General features: G+C 43.9%; 1 protein-coding gene and 1 long non-coding RNA gene across 2 annotated transcripts in view; one reads left to right on the forward strand and one right to left on the reverse strand.

The window, feature by feature from the left end:
* Positions 1-3,147: 3,147 nt before the first annotated feature.
* On the reverse strand, positions 3,148-4,936 carry bhlhe23 (basic helix-loop-helix family, member e23). The gene has a single exon (XM_027007010.3). The coding sequence runs from the start codon at positions 4,595-4,597 to the stop codon at positions 3,920-3,922; it is 678 nt and encodes a 225-aa protein (XP_026862811.1). The 5' UTR covers positions 4,598-4,936; the 3' UTR covers positions 3,148-3,919.
* Positions 4,937-9,664: 4,728 nt separating this feature from the next.
* LOC145653558 (uncharacterized) overlaps positions 9,665-11,714 on the forward strand; it is a 5,265-nt gene continuing 3,215 nt past the window's right edge. The window contains exon 1 of the long non-coding RNA XR_014119782.1: positions 9,665-10,441. This is a non-coding gene — a long non-coding RNA (uncharacterized LOC145653558). The remainder of the gene's footprint in view (positions 10,442-11,714) is intronic.

Raw genomic sequence — 11,714 nt, forward strand, 5'->3', positions numbered from 1 at the left:
TGCATCCTTTCTCTGTCCCTCTATTAGAGATATTAGAGCTGTTAGAGATTAGGCAGGGGAGCCGGACTGACGGTCCTGTGTGTCATCTCACTTACACTGTCACACTGTATGAACTGTACTCTCTCTCTCTCTCTCTCTCTCTGCTTCTCTCTCCATCACCAATTCTGACTATTGATAGATAAACTGAGCTTTTATTATAACAGCTAATTTTGAATGTGCTAGCACAGTCCTAGAGAGCACAAGAGAGAAAAGCTCATTTCATCCCAGGCCTATTCACTCTTCTGTTCTGTCCTCTCCTCTACTAATGGACTAATGCGGTCCTCTCAGTCATCGGCTATGGTGGTTTGAATGTATGGTGTCAGTTGCCTTGTGGGGATGGGCAGCTGGTTGGTTGCCTACCTACCACACTAGAAGGATAAATGGACATATATGCTGGGAGACCCTGCAACCCTCTCCCCTTATTCCACGTGTGATTGGCGTAACGGTTCTCCATTCTCGGCCGCACTCTCCCTCACGTTTGCCTGGATCACAGGGCTGCTCAGAACCAAGTGACCGAGGCTCTCATAACATGAGGTAACCACAAGCAGGGGTTCACATAATGTCACCAGAGGTGTTTCCCTCTTAACAGCTGACCTGCAGGGACACCAGTGGGTGTGCAAACTCCACAAATGCATGTGCGATCATACCAGAGTGCTCTCATAAACACTTACCTTAAAGCCCACAGCTCGCAGCTACTTCACATGTAGAAACATTCAGCAGCCCAGACTGCTGCACCCAGGACATGCACATTTGCTCGTGCGATTATACATCCCCCACTCTATGCACATGCCTACACACGCACATACGCACGCACCCACACGCACACACACATGCAACCAGCCCCCAGTGCTTCAAGATTCCAGAGGCCTCTGCCGTGTCCCAGAGCTTGTATGCCTTCCGAAGCGAGAACAAACACAACCTGAACGTTGTTTCAGCAGCCCGCCCCCATCTATCCAACGTTTCTCTCGGCCTGCAGTAAACAAGTGCGCCAGCGCCGAGCTGCGATGTGCCTCCGCGAGAGCTTAATGACTCTCAGCAGCGCTGTCAGAAGCAGTCGGCAGAGTTAGGCACTTAAGGGCATATGTTTTTTCTCTCTCCATCAGTCGCCTGTGAAAAGCGACAAACATACACAACAGAAGCTTCCAGCTACGGTAATGAAATCACTCCGCAGTAATCCCGCGGAACAGGAAGCATAAACGGTCTGAGACGTGAGAGATGACTGTAAATAATCATACCGTGAATGATTCGCGGAGTCTCAACGGCCGCTTTGCGCTGTTAAAGGGACGTTTAGTGTAGTGTGTCTTATCTACTAAGGTCCGCTCATGCAGACAGCAAAGACCGCTTGGGTGGGGTGTTGGGCTGGAGTATTCTGATATTTGCTGTTTCTACAATAGCTTCGGACATGCTTCTGTTATTGACCAGTTAAGTGAAGGTTACGCTTCAAAACTGCAGAGAGTTAGCTTTTTCTTTTTTAGAATTGGGTCTTATAAAAATGATGCTCTAAATTGTATTACTCTAGTAGTTAAACAAATGGTACCCTTCGGCAGTAGAAGACGGTGTCCTTCAACCCCATTAGGCAAATGCAGACTGATTATTAAAACTGCAACAGCGGCACTTGTCATTCTAAATCGCTTGTCTCTTTACTGTCAAACAAGGAATGTCTGTGCAATCATATGTGAGGAGTGCGGCAATCTGACTTACCTGGAGATCGGTAGGCCTTCGTTATAGAAGAAGAAGTGGAAAAATGTTCATTTATCGCAATGGGAATTCGAGACAACAGTTTATCTTAACAAGTGAAATGGTGAACAGTTACAACCTCAGAGCTGGTGGCTTTATCTAAAGGGAGTTATCTCTCTTGTACCCTGTACTTACAGCAAACCTTTATTATATAATGATATTATATATCTATATATTAAATATACATTATGTATTCCCATTATATTAACTAAACAACGCAACTGTACGAAACAAGCCAGTATTGATTTAAGCAGTTTTTTTCACGTAATATGCGTAAATGTTGAGAATATTACTGTTCATATTTTTTTTTGTGAAATCATATATTTGACTGAAATTTGAAGAACACATTTTTACACTTGGAATGTGTAATATATGTATGTATAATGCGAATGGGCAGTAGCATTTTTCTGAGCTGTTTGAATGATCAAAAACGTGCTGAACATTTCACAGGGTGGTATGTTAGAACAATAACAACTTGGTAGGCCTCTGTCTCAGATGGTCTTTGGAAATGCGAACAAGCGGCCATGCTCTGTCCATCGCATCACCAGGTCAGGGAAGACAGGCGCTGAAATCGTGTTAATAAGTGGAGCGGGTAGGTTACAGCACGTCAAGGCTTTACGGTAGCACAAATACCCAGGGACAGGTCCCTCGGGCCCCGGGCGCATCGGACGACCTTCCCGTCAGCAGCGCTGCACCCATAAGACAGCAGCGGACTGCAGCCTATAGCATCTCCGTCCACAGACCAGTCCCACTTAAAGGATTTAAGTCATACCTGTTCAGTGTCATTTAAACTCCCCAAGAAAAGGGATCAAGGAATAATACGTGTTTTCGATTAAAAAAATATTAGTGAACTGTGCACGTGGATATTTTGTTACTTTTTTTTTTTTTTTACCAGATAATATAAAAGGTCGTAGAATGTGTAACGTGATATTTTGGATAACTCAGAACTGCTTTTATTACAAATTATTGAACGTTTGATATCAAACGTCGACTGAAAAGACTGTTTCTGAATCATAAATCATGTCTTTCCCAATTTTCTTTTTTAAAAAACGTTGCTGCCAAGATCGGTCGAACTCAAATGAAAGCATAATTCGCTTATTGCGTAGGTCTAGCTGGCATGCAGCATTAGGCCACATGGATGGACTGGTAGGTCTAGCTGGCATGCAGCATTAGGCCACATGGATGGACTGGTCGCTTACATGTGCCCATAATGTTATTTTCTTTCTTTATCCCTTTCATTTTTACTGTAGTAAAAGCAAAAATACTTGTAAACTAAACAGGATATTTGCGCATACGCTTATCAAACTATTTATCTGTATGAGAAATGAAGCGAAAATATGTCTCTGGAGACAAATAAAACTTCATCAGGCATTATTGATCATAGATATGTTTTAATTATAAAGACGTATAAACAATATATGAAACTCATGTAGCAACAAGACCAAATGTTTTGCCGGTATAGGCTTTTATCAAGTAGTTCTTCACAGTTGTACAATACAATCAAATGATCTGTGCAATTACATATCCAAAATCATCTTCATAGGCCTATAATTTCGAACTGTGTCACACGGCGTTTTCTCCACAAAGCACTGACAGAAGAGAGGGTGGGAGAATTATGCTTCGCCGAATCTGATTGTTGACAAACAACTCGCGCTCTGGTGGCGGAATATATATGAGAAATCTTCGGGCCATGTCTTTGTCACGGTGGAATGTTGCATAGATTACCAATAATATACACTAAATTGCTAGGGGAGACTTCTGAGGTTCTCAATGACCATTACAGCTATGAAAACCGTTTGCGACTTATATGAGAATGATCTGTTTCCCAGAGGAACAACTGTACATGCATTCCAATGCAATCCATTATATCACAATTTGTTACCGATGTTTTTGCTTAATTGAGGATAGAGGAGAAAAGCAGCGAAACCGGAAGGATTTAGACACTCATTCCAAATACATCGTGGCCCCAGTACACACAGATATTTTTACATCATCTGGTAAATCTGGATAAAACACCGCAATTATTTAAATATGTAGTAGGATTATGTATTAGGCTAAAGTCCTTTCCCAATAAGACATATCAAACTCGAGGTGGGACCAACGGAAGGAGGCTGCGGGTAAAGTTCAGGGACGCGCGTGAAAGTCAAGGTTTATCATTGCAGTGTTTGAACAGACTTGAAGGTGTCCCGGAGTACGCGCATTTCTCCGCGCAGGTAGCCAATGCCGTGCCCGAAAACGGGTATACAGCCGCTTGTCCGAACGGAGCCAGCGCGGTCGGAATGGGCGACGATATTGTCTGCCCCTGATTTAGATAAGCTACCAGCCGGCGCATTTCCTCCAACGCTTGCGCTTGCATTAGAATGTAGTTTTTCGCAAGGAGCAAAGTTGCGATTTTGGATAGTTTTCTTACAGACGGACTGTGCGCGTACGGAATCACAGCCCTCAGACCGTCCAGCGCGTCGTTCAGGTCGTGCATCCGTCTCCGCTCTCGAGCATTGATGCTCAACCGAAGAGACCTCTGTTCCTTTGGCTTCTTGGCAAGAGCACCGGGGTGCTTGTCGTCGTCAAAGCCCGAACTTCTCTTCCGAGAGTCTAGGTCGAATCCGTCGTCGTCGTCACTAGTGTGCTCTCCGCCACTCTCGTTGGACTTTCCTGTTTGATTCGACAGGAAATCGGCAGCGGGTGTGAGGGGGTACCGCGCGGGGCTTCCAGCACCATGGCCAGCGCCGAAGCTGAGCGCGGACTGTCCGTACCGCTGCGTGAGGTCCAATAGGGTGTCATTGCTGATCGCTTTCAGCAGGTTCTCATCTCTAGCATTCATTATGAACCAGAAATACAACTTAAACAAAAAAAATAAAAAAATAAAAAAATCGAATCGGGAACAAAAACTTATCCTCGTCCCAAAACGCTCCGCCGCTCAGATTTCTTGGAGTTGCACGGTCGTCTTTCTATCTGAAGTCCTCGCAAACGTAGCTAAAAAACTGAAAATACAATCACCTTTGGAGATAGTTCACTCTTCCTTTGCACGTCTATAATGATCACCTTAAACACTAGTGTGATGCGGTTAAACGCAGACAGCTATGATACACGCACTTTAGATGCCTCTTCCTAACTTGTGCGCGTCTTCTTGTTGGTTCCTCGCAATACGTCTTGCCCTCGCCCTGGGCAGATTGTGACTCGAGCTCCGTCCTACTTGCGCGTTAGTAGAAGCGCGAGGCCCTGTGGGATTATCATTCTGTCCAATCAGGAAGGCGTTTTAATTAAGAGGATTAAAAACCTACTCAGTCTTAATTTTAACTACAATAATCATAATTGCTACACTAGTAGTATCACAGTAATAGCAAGTGTATAGTACAATTAACTTTACAAACCAATGTTTGTCATATTTATCACGGACACTGAACACATTTGACAGGTGTTTAGGCTTAGAATACAGTAGACTTCTAACTATTACCCATGGTTGATATCTTATGAACTTCATTAAACAACGCTTAATGCACAATACACGAATAATAATTTTGAATTCTTGTTTTTATGCAATGCGTTATCCCCCAAATATTTCATAATCTGGTATAAGATGCAACTGGACAACAGTTCTATTTTATCGTAAATGAGGAACGTGGCTTGTAACTGACTTAAGAAACTCTATGCTTGCGCCGGCGCTGGTCCCAGTTGGAGGATGAACACGGAGTAACGGAACCGTGAAGCACGTGCTGCGCAGCTCTAATCTCATCATTTGGATGAAGCCCAAAATGAGGCTTAAAAACGGAGAGACCGAGGCGGGGGTCGCTGTCTTTTCAATATTTGAGCAACTACTCACAGATCTGAGAAAGAGGCGTGAGGCCGGCAGACGGTTTTGAAGACAACGGCTGAACAAACACAATTACCACTGTGCAGGCCTACACTCAGGTATGAGCTGAATCTACTGCCACCCCGTGGTCATTTTATGACATTACAATATCGCGGTACATTTGTTGGCCAAGCATCAAAGGATAAAAGCGCTCTATGCTATGCGCTCTAGGACCCAGTCTGAATTTTCTGCGACCTTTGTTGTAGACCACTATGGAAAATCAACTTTCGTGAACAAATGCATTATGTTTAAAGAAGGTGATAACTGTTTTGCTGTCCAGTGTGATGTCGATTTGATCGTTAAGATAAAAAATAGTCACAAGTATGCTTCACCGATCCTTCGGAATAACTTCATAAATATTGTTTCGCAAGTTCAAAATTGATTTTTAAATATCGGTTTAGAATTAAGAGTCAAAATAGAACTCGAAACATCCCGACAGAGTAAAAATACAAAAACAAATAGCAGAAATGTTTGATTTCATACGCCACGTGCAATCAGTAGTTAACTAAACAACACCAACAAACAGCATCTTAAAGAAAACAATGAGCTAGGCTATAGAGAGAGCCCAACATATCATTTACTTGTAGCACACAACAATAAACCGCGTGTTGATTTATGTGTTATAGCACAATTTGGCATAATACAGTGTAACATAATCTTCATTCCAACATAGAGTAAATCATAATAAAACACAAGTTATCACTACAAGAAATACCCAAGGCAAGATACACCTTCCAAGTGCATACACAAACAAATACGCTTTTTCCAATAGCCTAGCCAATGATAGAGATAGCATGTCCAAAGAGTGACTTGTTTTATTTGTCTACAAAGGCTCTGTGCACGCCCACTCAGCAAAGATAAGCGCACTCAGAGGGACACAAGGAGCGAAGTACTTCCATTGGAACTTTTCTGTCTTGTTTGTGTAGCTTCTGCTTTGACGGTAATATGAGTTCAGCGATGTCTTAAACAGGATAACTGGCATACGGATGGCCGATATACTGCCTAAAAGTCATTATATAGCAGCATACGGGTGTCGAACCGCTACTTGCATGTTCCACACAGCAGGGGACGCTATTGTATAATAACTCAATTCCATGACCGTAATACAAATGCCGGTCCGGTCAGCTATAGCTTCACTTTCCTAAAGGCACAGGCGGGTGGAGGACACACTGACGTGCGTAATGTCCAATGGTAGCACGCATTTTAATTAACCCGACTAACTGTTATATTAGATAATCTCGTTAGCAGACCACTGACTGCTCCCTTCCCTTCTTGCGGTGTTTGACTTGGAGTTTGCGCAGGACCATTCCACATTGGATAGCCTGCCGAATAACTGAATTAAAAAAAGAGTTTCCCATTTGGCGTATTACGCTATACCCGTGGTAAAACAAAGCCATTAGCACATGCTTTTTGTTGTGTGTGTTGACGAATTTAGGAAATTATGATTCCAAGTTCAGTTTTAATGTCACTAGTGGCTTTGAATTCAAGTACACTCACCTCCTAAGGTTTTGGGACGGGTCTTATGGAATCCTGCAGAGCTTTGATCATCAGTGAATGATTACAGTTTATCTTGTGTTGTAGATAGTTCAACTCCAAAATATATTCTGAAGTGTATCAGGCTCCATGCTAGTCAAAAGCCTGTTTTTCCCAAACTACCCAACCAATGATGATAAGCAATTTTAACATTTCTAACAACACTACAGAATTTAATTTGAATATCGAAGACCCTGTCACAAAAAGAAAAGGTAAAAAAAAATCTGAAAAACAGCAGCGTATGTCAGTCATCTCAGTATTTCTGTAACTCTGGGCATTGGCTGTGATGTATGGGATCCATAACATGCATATTAGAATAATTTTTGCAAGACAAGAATCAGAGAGAGATGAAAAATGAAGACTGGTGTCCTCTTTTTTCTCTATGTGTGTGTGTGTCTGTGTGTGTGTGTGTGTGTGTGTGTGTGTGTGCCTCCCTTGGTAGCCAGGGCACACTGTCAGGTCTGTGGGAAGGGACGATGGAGCAGAGGAGTCTTATCATCCAACGTGGGTGATCAGACTCGGTGACCCCCCAGGCCAGACACCCGACCATCCTGCACCTCCCCCGCTTCCGCCTTCCCTAACATGCCATGAAATTATGGCATTGCACAGCCACCGTGGATCAAAACGGCTCATTTCACACCATTTGTTCTGTGTCCTCAAACCCACTTTCCACTTAACCCTGCCGTCCCTGTACAACTTGCATGCCTTTTGTCAAATGGGAGTGTGCATGCATTTAGCACTCTTTTAATAGCATGGTCAGTAACGGCCCCCTGCTCTCCTCCTCCTCAACGCTATAGGTGACAATGCTCCATGCAGTCTCTTCAAAGACTGATGAACAACAGACTCCTGCACACGCATATACAGTTATACACACATGAGCACACACACAAGCATGCGCACATACACGCACAGAGCAGAGGTTACTGCAGAATGCTCTTGAATTTATTTGGTTGTTGCTAGGTGACCATGAATCTATAGTTAAATACAAAGACCGTTCATCCTGAGAAAGAGAAGCAATTAGGAAAATAGAGGAAACTGAGATGACTTTAAATATATTTTTGGGAAAAAAGAGCTATTTTGACCTAGTGACCGTTTGGAGGGAAATAACATAAACATCTCAAAACAGAGCCCGAATGGCTATGTAATGGCATGCATGCTGTGCCACTGATTAGCGGCTCCCTGTTGCCACAGCAACCGCGGGCTAGACTGCTCCAAGGTGACATGCCACTTAGCGCCTCAGAATCCCATTGAAAACTATGTAATGGCAGCAGTGACCACTAGGAGGCAGAAGCTACCATTTGAACAAAACACTTTCAACCATAGCACGATAACTTGAAGCCTGTACATGGCACTTGGTGGTCCATTGCATGCAGTGTAGTTGTGACAATGCAATATCTAATGCATTATGTTCTGTTTGCAGTTGGCTTGTTAACTATGTTGTAAACACTATCGGTTCAGAAGAGGAGCTAAAGAGGATGTGATTGATCTGAGGTGTGTACATACACATGAAGCAAACATTCTATGGAAAAATGAGATGACAGGAGAGGACAGCTGAGACCGAGGTGATGGAGATGGGTGTAGATGAGAAGAAAGGTGGACAAAGAGTGTGTGTGTGTGTGTTAGAGAGAGAGAGAGAGAGAGAGAGAGAGATTTTACTATGGATTCTACAGAAGACCTGACTGACAGCGAGAAGTCTGGCTTCTGCAGTTATCTGCTTAGTTATATCGAACACACCTAGACACCAGCAAAGGAGATACAACGAAAGCTCATTGCTGCCTCTCTATACATAAAGACTTGCTCGCTGTTCCACTTAGCCTGCACCAAGCCTGCCGACTGAGGTGCTCCATTTCCAATGTTCTAAGGGAGTCACGCACTACGCCTGTTCCAGCCAGAACCATTTTCAGCCGGTTCTTCAGCCGGTTGCTATCAAGGAACCTTTTGTGATGTCAGGTGAAGCCCCCTGTGTTCCCTCGAGCTTGCCGACGTGTGTTAATGAAGGTGGCCTTGACAGTTATAAAGGAGCAGGCTGTTATTTCAGACTTCCTTCTCTCGACGGTCTATTTGTGTTGCGTGCGCTTTACAGTTGTAGCTGTCTGCTTTGATTTATTCTTCCTGCATTCACATCAGGCCAAAATTGCCTAAAGAGGCCCAGTTACTTTCCTTGCAGTTCTCTCTATTATTCGTAGGGCCTGTGTGTGTGTGTGTGTGTGTGTGTGTGTGTGTGTGTGTGTGTGTGTGTGTGGAGGCTCGCATACACGCACGCTCGCTCGCACGTACGCTCACAAACACACGTGATCAAAAGCCAACTCTCGCTCCTCTCAGAATCGCACTCAAGGGATTCGCTCTTCATTTCCATACCGGCATACCAGCCTATCTCATCCCTCAGTCTCCCTCTCTCTCTGTGTCTCTCTCCCTTTCTCACACAGACACACGCATACATGCGCGCGGCAGGCAGAGGAGGGTGGAGGCAGTTCAAAGCTTTGCTCTCTGTGAGCATGGCGCGACTTGCTTTGATCTCTCTCTGACTAATTTGAAGATGTTGAGTTTAAACCTACGGGGGGCTGCGAGACCGGCTCCCATATGCTGCCGCGCTGTTCCATTCACTCCAGCGCTAATCACGTGCTTAGCCGCTTGCTAGCACATCCCCGCACGCGCGCACCCAGGACATGCTAACAGGCGACTAGCAGGGTCCCCAGGCGCGCGGCAGGCCGCAAGCCGTCCGCCGTCAAATCTAGAAACGTCTTTTATCGCACTTGGCCAGAGCGCCGAAGGAGAGATCAATAACAAGTGTAGCAGCACAAAACAACATCGAACCACATAAACAACGTCAGCACGGCCTGGCGCTAAGATCGACGGTTGGCACGGACCAGGCGAAGCCGATATACGGACAGCGATAGCTGGGCAGTCGCTAACGCTCGCTGGCATGCAGGCAGCTTGGTTGCACCACCGTTTCATCAGACCTGCATCTGACAAAGAGAAGAGTCATCCCTTCTTCTTCTCTCCTCCTCAGCACTGCAGAACCATGCAGTTTTTAAAGAGAGCGCAGTAGAGGAGGGAGAGAAAGGAGGGAGGAGTGCATGAATAATTGTTGAAGATATTTTTACTGTGACCCACTTTAAAGCCGAATTCAAAGCTCTTAAAGGGGCCACAATCTGTAGCTTGCCTGAGTCAACGCTGCAAATGGCTGCCATGGGTAGAGGGAGCCCTGCAAACCCCAGTGACCCTCTACGTGAACAAAGAATGTCCAGCAATTCCTGCAATGACGCTCATCTTGGTGAAGAGGTATTATTACACCTTAACGGCGTTATTGTCCCATGATTATTTTAGTAGAGAAAAAAATGAAAGCTGGAATCAAATAATGTGCATCTCAGACATCCCCTGATTGCAGACTGGCACAGGTCTGCAGTAGAAATTCTTGCTGTGCTTGGTGATTGTATTGGCAATAGACAACTGAATGTAATATGATTTCAGATACTGATTATCAGCGCGCACCCCCCAGGAAAACATGCATGGTTTCCACACACAAACAAAGGTAGCCACACAAAAACACACGGTCACAAACAAACACACAGTCTTCATCGACAGGAATAGCCATTCATGCTGTCTCACACACACACACACACACACACACACACACACACACGTCACATACACGTGTGTGTATGGCTGCAGGTCCTGTGGGGCAAAGAGATGAGCTGTCACAGCGTCTGATTGATGACTCTCATTGCCAGGGGACCGTCGCCATGGAGAATAAAAGGTCAAAGGGGTCAGAAAGGTCACAGTAAATTCATTCCCAAATCTAATGGTGCAAAAACAAACAAACTCAGGAGAGGCTTTGTGAGAGAGCAGCACATGTGATGGTGGGGTACGGGTAAAGTACGGGTAAAGAAGACGCTCTCGTCCTAGAGGAGCTGCTAGATCTGCTAACACTCAAACATTATTAGCTATTATGTGACCTGTAATTCCTGAACAAAATCTCAACATCATTATGTATAGTATTTATGAGATTATGGTATTAGTACAATAACAGTGTTGAGAATATATAATATGAATATATAATATGACTGTAGTAGGTATATTTTTATTCAAATATTTTCTACATTTGTGTTTAAATGAATGAACATTGAAAATTTGTATATAACAAATATTAATCTCAGTGAACAAATCACTATTAGGTTTAATTGTACTCCTTACAGTTATTAGCAATATTAGAAATGTATCCTTTTAATACTACAACTTCAAGAACACTAAAATTTAAACTTAATATGGGATTTTACATTAAATAACTATTTTTATATTATATTTGTTTTTTATTTTGAAAAAAGGTGAAAAAAAAATATACACACACACACACACACACACACTTTGTTGTATGTGGAGTGTTGGTGTTTCTCTGGCACGGCTAGCGTTTGTGTTTCTGCTTTGTGTATTTAAATGAGTTTTAGGGGGAATAATTAGCATAAGGCAGCATGGCTAATCTCTTAAGCAGCCTCCACTGCACCCTTACAGAAGCCTCCAGCACCTGACACGTGCCTAACACACACACACACACACA

Source organism: Electrophorus electricus, chromosome 24 (assembly GCF_041902795.1).
Source record: "Electrophorus electricus isolate QZ-2024a chromosome 24, ASM4190279v1, whole genome shotgun sequence".
NCBI lineage: Eukaryota > Metazoa > Chordata > Actinopteri > Gymnotiformes > Gymnotidae > Electrophorus > Electrophorus electricus.